Below are 23,891 nucleotides of genomic sequence, written 5' to 3' on the forward strand. Positions count from 1 at the left end.
AGATCGACTAGCGGTTTATACTGACGGATTCGTCTCGGCGAGGGCTTCGATTTGATATCTTGATCGTTTTATGGGTCCTTACGGTTTGAGAGAACGACCTCTTTGAAGTTCTGAGGCAGATTCCTTTGCGTTTAGGGTTTGATGATTTTCGGCTGAGTTGAAGAATATTTCGTGGGGGCTTAGGACTAGAAGATATCGTGCTGATAACGTGTTATGAAAATAAGAGGAAAGTCTGTATCTTTATTAGACAATAAGGAGTCATTTATATAGGGAATTACATAAGTATGAAACTCTAATACAATATGGGCTAGGAAATACAAAGACATATTCTTGGCCTTCGAATATGGGCTTCCACCATACCTTGGTTTATAACATGTATTTTATAGAATCGAATAAGAAGAGTTTAATGTTAGCTAAAAGAATAAAACTTCAAATGTAATATATGTTGGTAAAATTGAAATTTTCCTAATTATTTTTATTGAATTTATTTTTATCTATTAATATTTTTCATTAATTTTTTCACGTGATTATGTATTAAAATATAATATTTTTCTGTTGTCTTTTCAACCACTCTACTCATTTTTATAATAAACACCAGTTGTTTATTTTATTAATAACTGATTAGATTTTCATCCGCTATTAGAAATTATAGATTACTTTTTCATTTATTGATCCAAAATATTAAAAAATACCATTATTTTTGTTTCAAATCTTGACACTCGAATTTTTTGTTTTTATTATTTGTTTTTTCAAAATGTGATAATTTTCCGACAAAGATTTTAAGATGATATTTTTGATTTAATAGTACAAATATTTTATATTGAAGAACAATGTAGTCTCATTATTGAAATATAGTAGGTAATATGAATTATCAATTTTAAACTGAAAATGAGTTTTTCTTGTCATGAATTTATCATAGTTGTAACCATCAATTTATACTATTTTCTCTCTATGCAATTTAGAAACTATTACTATTTTTGAAAGCGTGGTTATTTTTAGAATGTGAGTTTAGATTAAAAGTTTAGGGTTTATATGTGATGTGTTTGGAGTATGAAATTTGGATTTAAGGTAAGATTTAAGATTAATGTTTTAAAATATCATATTTGGATGGAGTTTATGTTTAATATTTGGTGTTTAATTTTGAAAAATATTAGTTTGGGTGTTTAAATATGATTTGGGATATATGGTTTAGGTTTAGGGTTAAGGGTTTGTAATATAGTATTTAGGGTTTAAATTTGAGTTTATAATAAAATTTGATAAATAATTTTTTATTTTAGGTTCAAGATTTGATGTTTAGAGTATGAAAAATTATAATTTTAAAGTTTGTGTGTTTTAGGATTTAGAACTTCAAATATCCACGAAACAATCATTGCACTTTTGTGGCTATTTTATAAAAAGTCACGAAACAATTTTTGACTAGTTCGCAGCAAAAAGATATTTTGTGAATTTGCCACGATTTTAGTCCTATCGTATTTCACCACCAAATGTTCAATATTGGGGGACATCACCAAACGCTCAACCATGGGATGTACCTCCAAATGGTCCAAGTTGGAACACACCTCCAAATGCTCAACAATGGAGTACGCCACCATATCCTCAACAATGGAACATTCCACAAAATTTTCATCATGGTCAGCAACCATCAAATGTTCAGCAAACCAACTCTTCTGGAACAACACCAACAAAAGTTCACTACGGATTTACAGTTGGAAATCAAGGTGGAAGTCCACTGAATACTCAACGAAATTATTCGGAAGGTGCAAGTATAGATTCTTCACCAAAGGTCCACCAATCACCATCAACTAGTATCGGTTTCACTAATTATTTTGAACCAGGAAACACATCACAAAGACCGAGACGTGGAGGACTATTCAATATTTGGAGAACTACAGAAGAACCTAATGAAGAGAATCAAAGTGGTTCAGGAGATGAAGAGTGGCAATCTGATTGTCATGTTTATATATTATGATATAATGTTATTATTTTTATTGTGTGTTATAGGTTTTCATGTGTTTTAAAATACTTTTATATTACTTTCGTGTGTTAATGGATTGTCATATTCTAATGTTCTAAAATATTTATATATTATTTTGGTGTGTTAATGCATTATTACTATTTTTATATATCTAATAAAATTTAATTTTATGTTTATTAATTTGCAGACATTTTGAATCTGTCAGTTGCGTTCACAAAACATCCAGACACTATCTTACGAAGAGAGAATTGAGTTGTGGAATTTAGAAAATGAGCAATTTGAGGAGTTAATAATTCAACCAACTTTGAGTTATTATGATCGATATTTTCATAGAGCACCTGCTCGGACAGACGGAGGTTTAGGGTGGAGAAATATGTGGTCTCGACTTCAAGAAGATGCTGCTGCTTGTCTTCAACTCCTACGAATGTCACTACCATGTTTCCGAACACTATGTAACATGCTACAAACGAATTATGGTCTGAAACCAACTTCAAATGTAAGCATTGAAGAAAGTGTGGCTATATTTTTGCGTATATGCGGGCACAATGAAGTTCAAAGAGATGTTGGGTTGAGATTTGGACGAAATCAAGAGACTGTGAAAAGAAAATTTAAAGAAGTTCTTAAAGCGACAGAATTACTTGCATGCGATTATATCAGAACTCCAACACGACAAGAACTATACCGAATTCCTGAAAGACTTCAAGTACATCCAAAATATTATCCATTTTTTAGTGGATTTGTTGGAGCTATGGATGGGACTCATGTTTGCGTAAAAGTACCACCAGAATTACAAGGAATGTACTGGAATCGACACGATAATGCATCGTTGATTATTATGGCACTTTGTGATCTGAATATGCTATTCACATATATATGGAATGGGGCACCGGGATCTTGTCATGATACAGCCGTTCTCACAATGGCACAAGAAAGCGATCCTGAATTTCCTTTGCCTCCAATGGAAAAGTATTATGTCGTTGACTCGGGTTATCCAAATAGGCAAGGATTTTTGGCTCCATATAAGTCATCACGAAACAACGTTGTCAGATATCATATGTCACAGTTCAACTATGGTCCTGCTCCACGGAATAAAGAAGAATTATTTAATCGATATCATGCGTCTCTACGTTCAGTTATCGAGAGAAATTTTGGAGTTTGGAAGAAAAAATGGAGGATTCTTTGTGATTTTCCAAGATATAGTATCAACATACAGCAGAGAGTGGTCATGGCTACAATGGGATTGCAAAATTTTATAAAAATTTCAAACTTTTCAGATACAGATTTTGCTGAAGTTATGGCAGAAACATGAGGATTCAATACACAAGCAGAGACTGATTTTCATACCGATTTAGATGATGTGGAAACAATTGAAGTGACAGATGGAGGACATATGGCGCAAATAAGAGATAATATTGCAAATATGCTATGGGAAAATCAATAAAATAAACTTATTTTCTTATTGTAATTTATTTGTACTTTATAAAAAATGTAAAATACTTTATTGTCAAATAGAATTTTATTTTATATATTCAGTACTATTTAGTTTATAAACACCATTCAAGCATTTTGATATAAACTTTTACGTTTTCTATTTTAAATAACAAATTTAATTAATTTTATTAAGTTTCTCTTATACAAACCGCAGTTAAACACCATTCAAACATTTGTCCCGCACTTTTTATTATTTTGGTCACCATTCACATATTTCTTAAACCGCTTTTATTAGATGAACCGCATTTGTCCCGCAGTATGCGTTTTTCTAACACAAACCGCTCTTAAACCGCACCGCACTAATCAATCCGCTTGTCCCGCACCGCCCAACCCGCTGTTACCATTCGGAGCCTTTGTCACAAAATATGTGTGGTAAAATAATGACCATTTATAGCCATGTTTTGCTTTATGACAACATCGTGATTTATTTAGTTACGAATAATCGTGTTTTACATTTTTTGACTTTGTAGTGACTATTTAAAAAGAACCACGATTTTTGTGATTATTTCGTAGCTATAGCCAAGATTTCTAATAGTGGAAATACCATCTGATAGTAATTTTCAAAAAAAAAAAAAACACATTTGATAATAATATGTAAATAATTTAAATCTAGTTATTTTTTGGATCAAATATCAAATATGTTGATCACTTTGAATAGTTCATGTATACAAAAGAATGCTATAAGAATGAGGGGAAAAAAAACTTTTTATCAAGTTCAGAATGGAGAGACCTCAAACCATCCTGAAGCATCCCTGCCAATATGTCTGAAAATCTGTATTTAAGTGATACAGTTTGATTTTGAATTGCTTTGTCTATCGTCCTCATGAGCTGATCTTGAGTGCTCCAATCCTTGTCATTTGTCGACCAATTGGCTCCGGCTAGAGGTGGTAGATGGTTGTCTCAAAAATCATCTGTACCAAGATTGAGTTGACCTGAGTGAGTCGCATATGTTGAAGCGCATTTAGAGTGTCAGTCCAGTCCGGATTAACAGTCACACCCAGTAATTTGAAGTAACTCCCAGCCATACCGTGAACATGCAAAAAGATTTGATCCCTTGTCTCATCCTTTTTCCCACACATTATACAGTGTTGTTGACAAACCCCCAACATCTCATTATTTCCCATGTAGATAACTTGTTCTTATCAGAAAGCCAAGAGATAAAGGAAAACCGAGGTACTCCCTGACTAAACAAGATAACATTTCTCCAGCTTACATCCTCCTTTCTCTTTTGAATTTGATCCCATGTTCTTGAGGCCAATAACTCATTTCAATAATCATCCCCTGAATATAACGCTTGTACCTCATTGTCACCTAGATATGGCTTAGGATAAGGCAAACTATGGATATGATCAATACGTTCATGAAACCTGTGATGATAGTGGCTACTAATACGCTATTCCTCATCATTCGCAGCCTCGCAAACTTTTGTGTTTCTCTACACTCCAAGATAGCGAGTGCCAATCGAACCAGAGACATCAATTAATTTCCCCAAACCTGACAAATTATATGTCCAGAAGAAAGTTGTTTCTCCATTCTTGAAGTCGTCATACTGAATAAATTGGAATGCTAACCTTCTTAGCTTCAAAGCTGTCTCCATATCCAAGACCCTTTGTTATCCTATTTTACATCCCAAAAAGATTCATTCTGCGATAAATAATGTTGGATCAAATTAACCCAAAGTGAACCCTTAAGTGAAAGAATATGCCATATTAAATGTATTGCAAATACTTAGAATTTTTAGCTTTCAAAGGCGTAAACCACCTTCTGGTTTTGGCAGACATACATCTTTCCATGCAATTTTGACTTTACGTATTTGGTTAGGGAAATCAGACTATAGAAATGCGCTTCAAAGACTTTATGTTTCCTTAAGCCAGCTAACAGGAAATATGAAAGAAAAACTCCAGAAGTCCACTGTGCTAGAAATGACTGACTTTATCAATTGGAATCTCCGGCAACGCATAAGGACTTTTGTGATCAGCAGAACATTCTCTTGCAGATCTTATCAATTAGAGGCACATAATCCATTTTGGTAAGAGACTTAGTTGTACGAGGGAGACCTAAGTAACTTTTAGGCAAGGTACTCGAACTAACCCCTAGTCCAGCAGCAGCATCAGTCAATGGGGTGATACCTCTACCAGCCGGAACAGAGTGGACTTTGAAGCATTGATATCTAAGCCATATATCAAAGAAAAATAGTCCATTGCCTTCATCACACCATGTAGGGACCTAGGGGAACCGTCAAATATCAACACAAGAATGTCGTCCACATAACTGACATGAGTGAGCTCTACTACTTTACAAAGCGGATGATAAAAAATTCACCAGGCTGAGCTGCTTGATTAATAAGCTTGGACAGAACATTGTTGAGAATTACGTATAGATGAGGCGAGAGGGAGCATCCCTTTTTAATCCTTTAGCACTTGTGAAGAAATCCTTTAAACTACTGCCTGTAACGTCCTAATCGCCCACGGCTAATGGGTCATCCATGTCCGCTCACCTGGTCCATGGGCCCCATCCCGTCTGACGAACGGTGCGTTTATTTTTCGAAGGCTCAAAATCATTGTTTACTGATCATGCAATCACCACATGACCTTTCTCCGTGCTTTGGCCTCACTCGCACGCTATCGTGAATCACTTCTCAATAGGTCACCAATCCTTCCACTACTCTAGCTCAAGCACGCTTAACTCTGGAGTTCTAAATGGATGTGTGCCGGAAAAGGTAAGCGCACTTTGGTGATATAGGTATCAAAATCAATTTTATTAAGCATTTCCATATATCACAACTCGGGATGTTACAATTCACAACATCTCAAAAGAACACAACGTCCTCGTTGTGCCCCATGACAGGTCTCAAGACGCCTCTCAGGCCAGAACCGAGATGGCTAACATGGCTCTGATACCATTTGTAACACCCGACCGCCCACCGCTAATGGGCCACCAACGCCCGCTCACTCGGCCCGTGGACCCCATCCCGTCTAACGAGCGGTGCGTTAATTTTCTGAAGGCTCAAAATTATTGTTTATTGACCCTGCAATCATGATATCACGCAAATTATCCTATAAGTGACTTGTACTCTCTCAATAAGAGGTTCAATTTTAGTATTCTAGGGATGGGATTCACAGGGAGCTAAGGCACACACTAGATCTATCTATTTATATAGTTAAGCTAGATTGAATGGTTTAAAGCAGTAAATAAGCAGTGGTGAACAAGCAATTGTTCAGTTGATTGATTGGGTTTTAAGATTGATATGGGAGACGTTAGACTTAGGGTTTCTATTCAGTCAATCACGATTATAGATATATAGACTAAGTATATATGGATATTATAGAACTCAAACAATTAGAATAGCCGATCAACTTCCGTATATTTAGGCTATCTATCGCCGGATCTAGGACCTCAGCTGTCGCTTGTTGGTTCTGAGAAAGTGTCGATCGATTCCAACAACGGGGTGTCGATCGATATACCTTTCAGCCCGTCGATCGATACAACTAGAGAGTTGTAGATCAACATACCTTCCAGGGAGCGTTAAGAACGGGTTTGAATGTGTTCACTAGGTTAACTAAATCAGCTTCCGCTTGTTTCTAGCAATCCTAGCACAACCTAAACTATTTCAGACAAAGAACCAATCTTCCGAATGCGCCCTAATATCTAAAGACAATGTTCTAGTTAGCTATTCTAGAACACATGCATTAAGAACAGTCTAGTTGATTAATATCCTGACACTTAGTAAATTTTATATTTTGGGCTAATCCCTCATGATTATCTGAACCATAAATCTAACAAGATGAACTACTCAGGCATGGCTAAGCAATTCATAACAATAAAATAAATAGATTACATAAATAAGATAGAGTAAAGAAACTGGAGTTCCAATCACAAAGCTCTGAAAGAGTTCTTGGATCTTCTCTCCAAATCTAAGACTAAGTATTTTGTTGTATGAAAAGTAGAAAATATGAAGCATGTGTTGCCTAGAACAATGGAAGAGCATATAAATATTAGGCTAAAACTCGTCAGGGGTAATCTGGTAATTCTTGTGGGACTTGGGCTTTAAGTCGGCTGAAACCCAATCTGGTTTATGCGCGCTTCACCGTCGATCGATACCACATAGTGTGTATCGATCGATTGTTGCCTTCGCCCATCGATCGATAGTCGTGGTCGATGGTCAACTTCGGGTCTTTATCATTTTATCTCCAAAATGCACCAAAATCACCAATTTCCTCCAAATCAATCCAAAGCCTGAAAACATGCTAGAAAGACTTCAAAACAACTATAATGTATTTGAAAACACTTATATATTATGGCTAAAAGTGGGTAAAATCCATGGTATATCAAATCACTACATGACCTTCGGAATCTCAACAACAAGAGACAAAGCCGCCTCACAAAACTCTTTAGTTTACACATTCGGACCCGAAATTTATCATTAGGAAGGGAATCTAAAGCTTCTCTTATCTCAGTCTCTGTAACCAGTGACACAAGTTCGTAAGCAGTAACAGTGGGGCAGCGAAATATCAATGTCTAGTCATTAATATATATGATCGAAGCCAAATCTACACACACAAAAAGTTTGCACTTGTTAAGGAATTCCGTGAAACGGCAATTTCGTCTGACACTCAGAAGGTGTTGACCATTCTGAGTAGGGCCCTCACGGAAGGGGGACTTTGTGTATGTAATGTATATGTATATATATATTATATAACCATATTATTTACTCGTACCGTTAGTGTTGTCTCTTTGTTTCAGTTTAATTCTAATATATTTCGGGTGCATTTATTATTTTGGTAGTATAATGAAATGTTGAAAATGATGATCTCCTATCTTCTATATATTAATTGAGAAGCATTAAAAAAATTATAACCTTAATTTTGTATTAATTAAAAAAAATCTCAAATCCTAGGTGGCACTCTAAATGTCTTCTAAATTCCATTTCAAAGAATTTTAGAGCATGTAATATAAAGTATAGTTTAATCTAATGGTGTCACATTATTCCATAATTATATAACATTAGAGAACATTATATTAACCTAAATATAAGAAGTGTGTATTATTTCCTTAAATAAAAGCTACGGAATTACCTAATATGATTTACATATATATGACAATTAATGATTATGAATAATAAAAATTTGATAACAATTTTTGCATACTTCTTCATTTTTGTTTAAATTTATATTACTAAAAAAAATTAAACAATCACATTAACCATATAATAAAAAAATTAGATTTTTTGTTATATGTTATATTTTGAATTTTTTAAAATGACTTTAAATTACAAAAATGAGCAAACCTTATATGTTATATTTTTTTTAAAACGACTTTAAAATACAAAAATGAAGACACCTTATATGTTATATTTTTCTTATATGTTAGAATTTTCTTATAAGTTATATTTTGAATTTTTTTAAAACGACTTTAAATTACAAAAATGTAAGTTTTCCTTAAGTATACGACTAAAAACATTAAGATGACATGTATCAATTCGATGGTTGATTTGAAAGCTTTCAAAACCATATGGAAGATAAAAGTCAAAATAATTTAACTGTGCAAACAATACTGTTCATTTTTTTCAAGAATGTGTTCGAAGAAAAAAATAAGGTTTTTATGTCATAATTTGTTTAACGTCCACTGGAGAACATTTTATTAACCTAAAATATAAAAAGTGTGTATTTTTTCCTTAAATAAAAGCTACAAAATTACCTAATATGATTTACATATATGACAATTAATGATTATGAATAATAAAGATTTGATAACAATTTTTGCATCTTTCTTCTTTTTTGTTTAATTTTATATTATTAAAAAAATAAACAATCACAATAACCATATAATAATGTTATATTTTGAATTTTTTAAAATGACTTTAAATTAAAAAAATGAGGAAACCTTATATGTTATTTTTTTTTTAAAATGACTTTAAAATACAAAAAATGAGGACACCTTATATGTTATATTTTTCTTGTATTTTAGATTTTTTCTTATATGTTATATTTTGAATTTTTTAAAACGACTTTAAATTACAAAAATGTAAGTTTTCCTTAAGTATACGACTAAAAACATTAAAATGACATGTATCAGTTCCATAGTTGATTTGAAAGCTTTCAAAATCATATGTAAGATAAAAGTCAAAATAATTCAACTGTGAAAACAATACTGTTCACTTTTCAAGAATGTGTTCGAGGGAAAAATAAGGTTTTTATGTCATAATTTGTTTAATGTCTACTAGAGAACATTATATTAACCTAAAATATAAGAAGTGTGTGTTTTTTCCCTGAATAAAAGCTACAAAATTACCTAATATGATTTACATATATATGACAATTAATGATTATGAATAATAAAGATTTGATAACAATTTTTGCATCATTCTTCATTTTGTTTAATTTTATATTTTAAAAAAAATAAATAATCACATTAACCATATAATAAAAAATAGATTTTTTTTCTTATATGTTATATTTGGAATTTTTTAAAATGACATTAAATTACAAAAATGAGGAAACTTTATATGTTATATATTTTTTTTAAACGACTTTAAAATACAAAAATGAGGACACCTTATATGTTATATTTTTCTTATATTTTGAATTTTTTAAAACGACTTTAAATTACAAAAATGTAAGTTTTCCTTAAGTATACGACTAAAAACATTAAAATGACATGTATCTGTTCGATCGTTGATTTGAAAGCTTTCAAAACCATATGTAATATAAAAGTCAAAATAATTCAACTGTGAAAACAATACTGTTCACTTTTTCAAGAATGTGTTCGAGAGAAAAAATAAGGTTTTTATGTCATAATTTGTTTAATGTCCACTAGAGAACATTATATTAACCTAGAATATAAGAAGTGTGTATTGTTTTCCTAAATAAAAGCTACGAAATTATCTAATATGATTTACATATATATGCAATTAATGATTATGAATAATAAAGATTTGATAACAATTTTTGCATATTTCTTCATTTTGTTTAATTTTATATTATTAAAAAAAATAAACAATCACATTAACCATATAATAAAAAAATTAGATTTTTTTTTATATGTTATATTTGGAATTTTTTAAAATGACATTAAATTACAAAAATGAGGAATCCTTATATGTTATATATTTTTTTTAAAACTACTTTAAAATACAAAAATGATGAAATCTTATATGTTATATTTTTCTTATATGTTTTATTTTTCTTATATGTTAGATTTTTTCTTATATGTTATATTTTGATTTTTTTAAAACGACTTTAAATTACAAAAATGTAAGTTTTCCTTAAGTATACGACTAAAAACATTAAAATGACATGTATCAATTCGATGATTTATTTGAAAGCTTTCAAAACCATATGGAAGATAAAATTCAAAATAATTCAACTGTGAAAACAACACTGTTCACTTTTTTCAAGAATGTGTTCGATGGAAAAAATAAGGTTTTTATGTCATAATTTGTTTAATGTTCAATCCGGTCAACCAGTGATGTATCAATTATAGTTTTGTTCCATCATTTTTAATAAAAATTTATCTGATTCATCGGAAAGAATTTATATAATAACAACAAAAAATATTGTATATATATATATAAAATGATCAAATATAAAAAAAAAAATTATCGATAATATATAGAAATAAACTCACCCTGCGCAAGGCGCATGTCTTATCCTAGTATATATTAAAAAATAAATATTTTTAAGTTGTGACTTAAGTTTTAGTGCTGAGGTGTCAATATCACAGCTCTCCTCGCAACCCCTATTAAAATGGACCTACAAGAAATCACATAAATGCTATAATGAAGAGCCACCAGCTATCATTTTTATTGGATGCACCCATTTAATATAAGACCACTTACCATTTTTGCTGTTATCAATTCTCAATTGTGTGCAATCCGGTTCAATCAAGATTAAATAAACCGACCTGTAAATTTTACATTATTGGTTTATATATTTTGATTGATTTAGAAATCCTTTTAATATTAAAGTAGAAGCACTTTTAGAAACTAACCTTATGTTCATGTATTATTAACAAGAATGACATTTCCTACGTGGCAACACCACATTCCTTCTCAGCCTCTTTAAATAAAAACCCTCTCTTTACTAGACTTATTACATTCTTTGCCATTACACATGAATTATATCTTAACATAGTGTTTTAGTCATGTTAATTGGTTACGTGCGTTTATACGGGAGATAATTAAGGGGATCCGGTAGTTTGTACCTATACACTACACACGTATAAACCGGTTTATAAAATGGTATAACCGAAAACGATTGTAAATAGTAGTGTTTTATTTTCAAAACGATGTCTTTCTATAATAAATGGATCTTTATAAACCGGTTTATAAAAGATAAATAAAATGGTATAATCGATATAAAAATATATCAAAACGGTTTATTCAAAACCGGTCTATATCTTTATAAAATATATGAAAACAGTTTATTCAAAACCGGTCTATAACATTATATTATAAGATGTTATGTCTTGATATCATCAAACGATCCATTTATTTGCAACATCCACTATGTATTAATTGTAGACGTGCATGGCGCAGAAATGATATATTGACTACCTTATTTATATTTTTTAATTGTTAAAATCTGCAGTAAAGTTGATATATAAACTACCTTATTTATATTCCTACGTTAATTAGTTGCAGCGATTCGATTAAATTAATTTCAAAAGATCAAATATGAATTGTCAATCACGTATTTACTATTCCAAATTAGGAATGTATAATATTTGAAGATGACACTAATTTGGTTAACACTAATTTGGTTATATGTGTACTCATTAATAACGGACGATTTTGGTAATGGCATTGATAATTCAAATCGAATCACATATCAGAGTTTAAGTAAATGAGTGCTCTGATTTTAACCGAATCACATTTCATATAGAAACTATATTTCCGCTCGAAACTAAATTTACTTCAGGTCAAATTTCAAATGCATATGTAATCGTCACTGATTGATTTTCAAATTTAATATGATTGACCATATATCCTCAGTTTGTTTCCTATAATATGGCAAAAAAATCGCACGCCTTAATAACAAGGTAACTAATATATTCAGTATTAACTTAGCATTACGAAATATCATAATGGCGATTTATGATATCGAATATACCCTAAACCTAGGCGCCTTGCATACACTGATGGTTTTTCTCAAATTTTCTTTGAGCCCAATGATTTTCCAGAAATCGATGCTTTCAGAATGAGATAATACATTTCGTTCACAGATTTTGTAAAATAATGTGTTTAATTTCGCATGGTGATATATATTTTTATTTCGCATAACAGGATTGCAAACGAAGAGTTCTGAAGACAATATTCACGATAGTTGTTTTTTCTTAATTTTTATTTTAATTTTGTTTTCTTATATTTTGTTTCTTATATATTTTATTACTCTATTGCTTATGTTGCGTTTTATCTTATATTTATAATTTATTCTATGAAAACAAATATTCTATTGCCTATGTTTTGTTTTATCTTTACTTTATAATTTATTTTATATTAGTATTTTGCTTACTCTTATTGATTCACTTCCATGAACTATACTTCAATTAAACAAAACTAATACATATGTTTAAAATAAAACCGAAGCTTAATTTATATTCACATACTCAATTTCGTTTAAACACTTATTTTATAACATGTAGTATTTCTTTCTATCACTTTACTTTTATAATGTCTATAAATTCAAAGTAATAATCTATTTAAATCTACTCACTCCGCGCATAGCGCGGGTTATCACCTATTCCATATAGTATTTATAAATCTAAGTAAAATATGTAAATCCGGAGGTTTTCCCTTGGATTTGAGTCTTTGTATTTTTAACTAAAAAATCCAAACAAATTCATTCAAATCTATTATAAAATCAAATATATTATTAAATCCGTACGATTGAATAACACTTGATTTGATATAGAATTTATGAATCATTAAACCAATAACACATTATTTTAATACAGATTTTAAAATCATAGAACCAATAACACTAGATTTAATTCGGATTTTCAAATCAATTAAAATACAACAACCAATAACCCCTACTTAAAATGCTCATCCTTCTACTTATTCACGTGAGTGCATTTAGTCTCTGCCACCAAAGCCATAAGCTTGAACATGAGCTTATATAAATAGAACAATATAGATTATACAATGGATGCGGTAACAAAATCAAACTCACGATAGCACACGTAAGAGTAAATATGCACATGTTTGTGTGAGAAGATATAAAGTACATTATACTAAAAAGCATATATAATCCACAAGATTTATTATCTATCAATGCTGGAGACATAAAAGGTCAATTTTGCATAAAATTGAAGATCATATCAATGGTTGAATATATTTATTAGAGACGGCCTATATTGCATTGATTGAATCGCAAATTAAATTTAACATTGGTTTGAGATTTGGTTTGGTTTACTACATTTGTGAATAATATATCTAAAAGGAAATATCATATATATTTAGATTAATCTGAATTTTCTTAATACCATTTCATTGTAAATATTTCCCTAACCTTGTCATATGCTTATTATTTCAAATTTTAATAATTTGGAAAGTTTCAAAAGTATAATAAATGAAATAAAGTAGTATATAGAGTTATGGGTGAAAATCTAGGTTCACTAACCAATAGGATTTCGTTATTTCATATTTCATATCTTTAAAAAAACCAAAATATTGTCAAGTTATATTATGTTTTTAAAATAAAAAGAAAAAAATAATAGTAGTTACAAAAAACAAATTCAAAAAAAAAAAATTTTAACGTCGTCAACTAAACACTAAACCCTGAACCTTTGGGTAAACCTTAAACCCTAAACCCTTGAAAAAATCATAAACTCTAAATCAAAAACACTAAACAGTAAAACATTAAAACCTAAATCCTAAATCCTAAACTTTAAATCATAAATCTTAAATCCTTGAGTGTTTTAGTGTTTAGTGTTTTTGATTTAAAGTTTAGGATTTATTCAATGGCTTCTGATCCAAGGGTTTAGGGATTAGGCATTATGATTTAGGATTTAGTGTTTTGTTGACGACATTAAAAAAAGTTTTAATTTTTTTTTATAACTACTACTAATTTTTATTTATTCTTTTATCTTTTTATTTTAAAAACATAATATAACTTGACAATATTTTGTTTTTCTTTTTAAAAGATATCGAATATGAAATAACACAATCATATTGGTTGGTGAACTTAGAAGTTTATCTTAGAGGGTGAACCCAAGATTAAGTCTAATATATACCAATGTTTTTGGGAAGAAGTAATATATAGTGTAATGATTCAATGTTAAATATATATGGTATTAAAACTATATAAGCGACTTTCTATCTTTCTAAATTGTTGTAATTTCAACATTTTCTAGTTATTAATTCGTGTCCATTACGTCTGATAATATATTTAGTTAAGAATATACTTCTAATACGTCAAGTCCAGTAGTATCGATTATACTGATGGGAATACAAAGTAAACCTGATTTTTTTTCATTTTTTTTAAAGGGCTTTACCTATCCTTTTCGTAATGATATTTTATGGTTTCAGGTCCATTAAGCTTCGATACCAAACTTTTTTAAAAATAATAATAATTGAATCGTTATTGTGTATGGTTCTGTAAATTACTAAAATGTGATATTACATTGTGATTAAAAAATTTCACCAATCATTCTTTTGTATTTTTAGAAGATAATAAATTTAGTGGAATGATCACTTCACGCAGAGCTTGGGTTATCACCTAGTTATTGTTAAAACAGAAGCTAAAAAATAAACGGGAAAGATGAATAAACAAAATTAAACAACAAAAATATTTAATTTGGTTTACCAATCTATGGAAAAAATAAGAGATTTTGTTAAGGGAAAATTGGAAAAATGGGACACTCTCAACTTTTATTTGTCCTTTTAGGACTTCTGATATTTTTGGCAATTCTAGATATGTTTTACCCTTCTTTTATGGGAAAAATAGTAAACTGAATTTTAAAAATGTAAAAAAATATTAAGACTATTGGAAACATAAGTATGACAATATATATGCTTAATTTTTTTTTTTTTAAGTTGAATCATATTTTATTTTATTTTCTAGCTACAGTTAGAAAACACATTCTAGTAATCTACTTAATCTAGAAATCGAATACTAAGTTTTATACATAGATATATCCAGGGTATATAGCGTAAACTAACATTTCTTATATATTCTAACGAAACTATAATCTGTTACGTTATAATCAAGAAAATTGTCTTCAATCTACCTACAGCTTGATAACGACATATAGCTACAATGCAATGATATACCTTATATATATTATTTGTCATAATATGTTCTGCCTTTTACCTTATGTGACGCTTAAGGAAGAATATGTTTCTCATCTACTCTACTATGTTCTGCGTAAGGTAGGATACATATTCTAGACAAATCCGAAAAATATGGAAACTTCCATATTCGGTTAAAGATGTTTCCTAAATCTAAACTAAATCTACCCTAAATCTCTCTTAGAATATTTTCTCCCACGTTTTTCTCCTACTCCCACGATCTTTCTCCGATCTTTTCCTCTTCGTACTGGTGTAAATCAAAAGGAACAATTTGAACAAGGAGCCGTGTTGTTGAGGCTGATAGCGTTAAAAAACAAAAACAAAAGAGACTCTGCTGGGGATCGATCCCATAATCTCTGGTTGTGTGATATATCGTAGACCAGTGCCTTATCCATTGGGCCACAAAGTCTAATTGTTTGTTGTATGATATATTTAGCTTATAGACCTTTTAAACCCAATTAAAGAACATAGAGAAGAAATGAACCAAAATCTAGTTTGAACAATTCAAAGGTGTATGAATTCCCAAAACTTAATTTCTCAAAAGTCAAAACTGAAATGAAACAAATATAAACTGAACACAGTTGAACGATACATCATACAGAAAAAAAAAAGTTGAAACTTTGTAACAGAAGAAAGATTCATATTCAGGAAAACAAATAGAAAATCACCAGAAACTTAGGTACATCCTCAGAAACTCCTAACACAATTCAGTTAAAGAGACAACTTATTGGCACTTATTGACCCTACGGAAGATGATAAAGTATTGTCTTTTGAGAAAATAAGAGAAATGTGCGATGCAAACATTCGTTATAAACCTTGTTTAATCCTCAAACAATGCCTTCTGCAGTTTTCTCTGCCTGTAGCTTCTTAGGACGGGTACCTTCGGCTTTATCTTCCTCATAAGCTGCAACATGAACTCCAAGAGCCGCACGACCCGACAGGTCAAGGTTCTGTGACCAAGCAGCGTCCCATTCCACAGCCTTCGCTGTACTACATGGTACACTTGGACCTCCTGGCACAGTAGCTCTAGCAGCGCTCTGCTCATTATATGTACATATCAGAGCAAAGATCAAAGACAGTTCAGGCAAAGAATGAAGTAGAACCTTAGGGAAGAATTTTCCAAAGATGGCTCTGTTAGAAAACCTTCGGTAGATAAGGATTCTTCTCATCATCAAAAGCAATGCGTAACACCCATTTCTCGATCCTTTCGATGTCAGGCCTGATCTGCAATGTGGTTTAGACCAGATCTTACATCAAACTGTGAAGGGACCGTCCGACGAAACCTGTAGTGAGAGAAGAATACCGTCCGACGAAACCGTAGAGAGAGAAGAGGACCGTCTGACAAACCAAAGAACAAATCCCCAATTCGCTGAATTGTATCTGAGAACAAAGAGAAGAAAGATAAAAACGAGATTAGAGACAAAAAAATTGATGATTTACGATGAAAAAAATAAGGATTCTCCGCTTACCCTAAATTGACATTGAAAGGGTTGAAGGCTTGAAGGTACACGGTGGAGAAGAAGAGAAGTGAAAAAATATTAGGGTAAACAAGTTTTTAATCTTTTTGTGGTTTTTACTTTTTTTTAATTAAAATTTAAATCAATTACGAATTAATTTAAATTTTAATTAAGGTTAATTTGGTTAATTATAAGGGTATAATGGTATTAAAGAGAATATAAATCTTATTTACCTAAATAATCATCTACAAGTCTTATTGGAACAAATCTAAGATGAAAGTGTCTCATTTTTCTAATTTTCTCTTTTGTTAATTAGGTTAAAGGTAATTCTTGAATACAATAAGTTGCACAAACACTACATATATTAGGGATTATTTTGAGTTAAAACTCCAAAAATACTGAATTGCACGTTTAGATTTAATAATGGTAACTGAACTGAAAGTCGCAGTCTATATAAAAAGCATCATACACTTGCGAGATCCTGGCTATCTCTTGTACCGAATGATTTAAAACATATCAACAATTATCAACTTAAAATTAAGGTAACAAAAATATTGGTATTTTTATTTTATATTATATTCGAGGCTTGTGAGCCATAGAAAAGACATATAATTACTTTCATCTTGTTATGTTTTTTAAAGAACTAATTTTAATTCCAATTAAAACAACCATCCCTCCGCATACTATACCCGACTTTGTAAATGGTATACTTACAAAGTTCATATGGTTTTATCCTCCACAAATAATGTATCCAAAAACCTTCGAAATCTCGGGGCTCTTCATATATGTCGAACCAACGCCTTCCATTTGGCAAATCAAAGGAACAGAAAAACAATGACCTTCCGAAGATATTACGCTGAAACTGAAATGACCACGACCCACCGGGTTGCAATCTCTGGTCACGAAGATCAATGTCCTTTGATTTACAATGAAACTGCACTGTACTACCAAGATGGTTCAAGATTTCTACCTTTATTTCGGCATGTGATAGATCTGTAGTTACAAAGATAATCAATATAAAAAGTGATAGGTATCGTTTTGGAATATCCATTTTTGTGGTATAAGAGAGTGTTTGAGCTAACATGATATGTTGTTGGTAATAGTTGAATGAGTTATATATACAGAAGTACTAATGTATTGTAACGCAGAGTCGACGATCATTTATATTTAGTTCAGTAAATTTGGACGAATATTACTTGTTTTTTTAGTTAACGTATTTGCTCAAACGTTTTAGTTTGGAAACGTTAATTAAGAGACATTTAACAAGTAGCATTTTAGAATTGACTCATTAATCTGCTGATGACATCTCTATCTATCTCTATTAATATTATAAAAGATATTTTCAACCCATTTCTATTTTTAATGTTTAAGTACAAATTAGTTTTCATATATTTTTAAAAAAATATTTTTAAAAATAACAATTTTTTTCTTAGTTTCATCTTTCTCTTTACGATTCACAAAATTAAAAAAAAAATCTGCAGTGGTAGGTATATGATTAAATGTTTAAAACAAAATCTGCAGTGGTAGGTGTATGATTAAAAAATTTCTTTATATGTATAATTACATTTGATACATATAAAGAACTTCAACTTTTGACGTTTTTTGGTGTAAGTGTTAAATTTTATCCAATTTTCGTTTTTTTACAGAATTACAGGGAAAATTTGAAGCGGATAAAGACCAAAAATTAAACAACAGGAGGAGGAAAGAAAAAACAACACTAAGAACACTAGCAGACAATATAAACAATTTACAAATGAAAGAACTACCAAACCAGGAAGAAAATAGCTTGGCCGACAACGAGCATTGCTAAATGAGAATGATGCCTTTGATAAACCATGAGACCACGTTCCGGTAGAATGAGACTTGCCCAAGAAGACTACTCTATATGTATGACACCATTCACCAGCTTTGCGAATAATGTCTGATGAGCAATCGAACCTCACAACTATATTTTTATAATAAAGACCAGTTGTTTATTTTATTAATAAGTAACTAGATTTTGATCTGTGATTAGAAAGCATAAATTAGTTTTTCATTTATTGATCCAAACTAATTTAAAAACTACCATTATTTTTGTTTCAAATCTTGACAATAGAGTTTCTATGTTTTTATTATTTGTTTTTTTTTTAAATGCAATATTTGTTCGAAAAATATTTCAAGATGATATTTGTGATTTAATGGTATAGATATTCTATATTGAAGAACAATGTAGTCTCATTATTGAAATGTAATGATATGAATTATTGATTTTAAAATAAAAATGAGTTTTTCTTGTCATAAATTTATCATAGCTCTAACCATCAATTTACACTATTTTTATCCTATTTGATTTAGAAACTACTACCATTTTTGAAAGCGTGGTTATTGTTGTGAACCATTTTGATATGTTTTCATGAATTTATAACTTTTAATTATAAAACAAATCATTTAAAAAATTGTTTTGTTATAATGCTTGAGTTTTTTGTTCACATTATAATGTTTGAGTTTCAAACAGTGTTTTCATATCCGATTCAGATTTGTGGTTGTATAGATAGACCCGACACCTTGTATATAATCCGGTTCTGAATCCAATAAAAAATTTGTTAATTAAAGTTTTATAAAACCCTCCAAAACCCCGCTATTAACCTGCGATCTGATACTGTTGATCTCATAAAAACCCAAAATGTCTGATAATATTTCTAATTTTTTTAATTAAATTACCGATATACTTTTTAATATTACATAAAGCTGCCATTCCTTTGAATTTGGTGAAAAATTTACTATGTCATCTAAAGAAAATAATTTGATAAAATTCGGTAAAACCCCATAAATCCACTATTACCTGCTATTTGATACCATTGATTTGATAAAAAACCCAAAATATCGGACAATATTTTAAATTTTTATATTAAATTACTCATATACTTTTTAATATTACATAAACATGTGATTCTTTAGACTTCGATGAAATTTTTATCATCTCATCAAAAAGAAATAAAAAAAAATATAATAGAAAGGACAAAATTTGTTTACATCCTAGCATTAGTTTATTTTTTATATTAATAACCTATTATAAGTTTGTATTATTGTTTTAGATTTAAATTTAATTTTAAGATAATTCTTAAGATATTCTTAAACAATCACAATTTTTATATTAATATTATGTACAAAATGATACAGTAAATAGTATTTTTAAATTTTCTTGTAGATATTCATATTTTATCGTTAAATAATACTATGAACGAAAACATGATTATATTCAAATATGTATATGATATATGGTTTAGAGTTGGTTTTGGTTTGTATTGAAAATATAGATAATATCTGAATGATCTATCTTAAATATTAATACATAGATTTAAGAAAAAAATATTCTAATTTTATTATGTATGTTCGTCTATATATGGTTTCATAATATATGCAGGCCCAATTATTAAACGAGAATATTTATATTAGATTTAAAGTTAGCATATCTTATAAATATATATAGGTCCAATATTCATTGATCCATTTAGATTTATCTATAGGCCTAAAACCAAAATATTAAAATGTCAATAATGAGATTTTAATTTTCTTTGTAAATTTAACGGCATTTTGAAAAAAAAATGACTTTTTCATTAGAGAAAAAACATGAATGATTATATTCTAAAAGTATAGATTTTTAAAATGGTGGTTTTAAAAGAATTCTAGTTAAATATATTTTCACTTTAATTTTCAAAAATAATATAGCGTTTGACATTTGATAAGAATTATAAAAGAAATATTAGTTATTTTATTTTTCTTGTGGATTTTAGTTTTGGACGCGCCTCTGATAACACATGATGTATGCATATAAGCATGCCAATGTACTTTGTGGTGGGAAGAGATATTTTGAACATTTACAAGATAGGTTGATTTAGAAGAAGTGCAGACTCAGGAGATGAGACGAGTGTACTTTAAATGTTTGTATATGTTGGTGAAGTTGCAGAGAAGGTAAACCAGATAGATGAGACGAGTGAATGGAGTACCTGTGTTCTCCAAGAAATCATCTAGCTCTGTTAGGTCTAATAAAACTGGAATTTGCAAGATTCTGGTTCTAATGCAGGTGAGTTTGACATGAATGCTCCCTGTTTCATATCTCTCTACACAGGAAACTGTTAGTATAAAATATTGATTATTTGAGCTAAATCTTCTTTAGTGGTCTAACGACTGTTCTAATCCTAACTCACTGTTGTAACAACTGTTTTCATCTAAATACTATGCCAAATGGTTTTGGTGTCATAGTACTACCTTCTATTCTTTGTTACTCACTTATGCTTAATAACAAGGCTGGAGAAGAACGGATTGTGAGGTATGTTAGAGATAAACTTGAAGTTAACTTGAAGCCCAAGTTAGACTAATCCTATTAGTATTGAGAAAAGGAAATATACTATTTATGTGTTTTAGGGTTTTTGATATCTCTATATAAGAAGATGCTGAGTTGTGGCATGAACTTATGAGTTTGATAGAGATCTTGTGAGAGCTTAAGTTTTGAGAGATTTTCTTAAGCTAATAAGAGAGTAATTCTTATTAATCTTTGAGTTCTTAAACACACTGCGATAATATTTGGTATCAGAGCCTCTTCGATATGGGAGACATCACGACGACAAGTTCTGCTGGTGCGATAACAAAAGGAAAAGAAGGAGGAACATCTTCGATTAGTTGTCCAATGCTTACTACAACAAATTACACAGTTTGGTCCATCCGAATGAAGATCTTGCTCAAAGTACACAAAGCTTGGGAAGTGATTGAACTCGACACTAATGAAACCGAGAAGAATGACATGGCCATTGCGTTGATCTTTCAATCCATACCCGAAGCTCTTATTCTTCAGGTCGGAGATTTGGACAATGCAAAGAAGGTATGGGAAGCAATAAAAGCAAGACATATGGGAGCAGACAGAGTCAAAGAAGCCAGACTTCAAACTCTAATGGCTGAATTCGATCGCCTAAAGATGAAAGATAACGATACAATTGATAATTTTGTCGGAAAGCTATCTGAAATTGCATCTAAATCCAGTGCACTAAGAGAAAACATCGAGGAAACGAAGCTGGTTAAAAAATTTCTCTCATCCCTACCGCGAAAGAAATATATACATATAGTTGCTTCCCTAGAACAGGTTTTGGATCTTAAAACTACTAGCTTTGAAGACATTATCGGGAGGTTAAAAGCTTATGAAGAAAGAGTATGTGAAGAAGAGGAGGAAGATGTTCAAGAAAATCAATCGAAATTGATGTATGCCAATATGGAGATGTCGCAATCACAGCACAACCGTGACTACCAAGGAGATTATAGAAACAGAGGTCGAGGTGGACGTTTCTATAATAGAGGAGGACGAGGACGAGGCAGATCATATAGAGACCTTGACATGTCGAAGATTACTTGTTTTCGATGTGATAAAAATGGGCACTTTGCGTCAAGCTGCCCGGACAGGTTACTAAAACTACAAGAGGCGTATGAAAATAAGAACGATGATACACATGAGGCTGATGCATTGATGGTGCACGAAGTTGTATATCTCAACGAAAGAAACGTGAAGCCAAAAGAGTTCGAAGCATGCTCGAATGGAAACAACGTATGGTACTTGGATAATGGCGCAAGTAATCATATGATAGGGAATCGACACTACTTCAAATCTCTTGATGAAACCATCACAGGTAAAGTACGCTTCGGTGATGACTCTAGAATCGACATTAAAGGAAAAGGTTCGATTTTGTTCTGCTGCAAGAATGGAAACCGAAAAACCCTGGCTGATGTGTATTTCATCCCTGATCTTAAAAGTAACATTATAAGCCTTGGCCAGGCCACTGAATCAGGATGTGACGTCCGTATGAAGGAAGAATATCTCACTCTCCATGACAAGGAAGGGAACTTGATCACTAAGGCTAAACGATCGCAGAATCGTTTGTATAAGGATATCATGGAAATCATAGAGACCGAGTGTTTTCAATTTATCGGACAAGATGATGCAACAACGTGGCACGCACGCCTTGGACATATTGGAACAGAATCATTGAAAAGGATGGTCAAGAAGGAACTTGTTGTCGGGCTGCCGAAGCTAACGGTTGACAAAGAGACATGTACTTCGTGTTTACTTGGGAAACAAACCAGACGTCCATTTCCACAGTCCACTACCTATCGAGCAGAGCACATCTTAGAGCTCATCCATGGTGACCTATGTGGTCCGATTTCTCCACCAACAACAGCAAGAAACCGATACATCCTTGTCATTATCGATGATCATTCAAGGTACATGTGGTCCATCCTTCTAAAAGGAAAAGGAGAAGCATTTGACAAGTTTCAAAAGTTCAAGGCGGTTGTGGAACTCGAAACAAAAGCGAAGATTAAATGTTTTCGAACCGATAGGGGAGGAGAGTTCACGTCTACAGAATTCAATGAGTTTTGTGAAAGATCAGGAATAGTGAGGCATTTGACTGCTCCATACTCTCCACAGCAAAACGGGATCGTTGAGAGAAGAAATAGAACCCTTTTGGAGATGACAAGAAGTCTATTGAAGCATGTATCTTTGCCGCTTCATCTGTGGGGAGAGGCTGTACGTCATGCGACGTATCTTATTAATCGTGTTGGTACAAAAGCTTTAACAGACCAAACTCCATACGAGGTTTTAAAGGGAAGAAAACCTAACATAGAGCACTTACGTATCTTTGGTTGCAAGTGC

The 23,891-nt window shown here is 31.1% G+C and overlaps 1 protein-coding gene across 1 annotated transcript; it reads left to right on the forward strand.

Annotated features, from left to right (window-relative positions):
• Window positions 1–2,174: 2,174 nt before the first annotated feature.
• LOC106412851 (protein ALP1-like) lies at window positions 2,175–5,125 on the forward strand (the record flags this gene model as incomplete). Its single annotated transcript, XM_048766805.1, has 1 exon — window positions 2,175–5,125. A coding segment is annotated over one exon (1,110 nt), but the record flags the coding sequence as incomplete, so codon positions are not given.
• Window positions 5,126–23,891: the final 18,766 nt, after the last annotated feature.

Source organism: Brassica napus, chromosome C8, assembly GCF_020379485.1.
Source record: "Brassica napus cultivar Da-Ae chromosome C8, Da-Ae, whole genome shotgun sequence".
NCBI classification, from domain to species: domain Eukaryota; kingdom Viridiplantae; phylum Streptophyta; class Magnoliopsida; order Brassicales; family Brassicaceae; genus Brassica; species Brassica napus.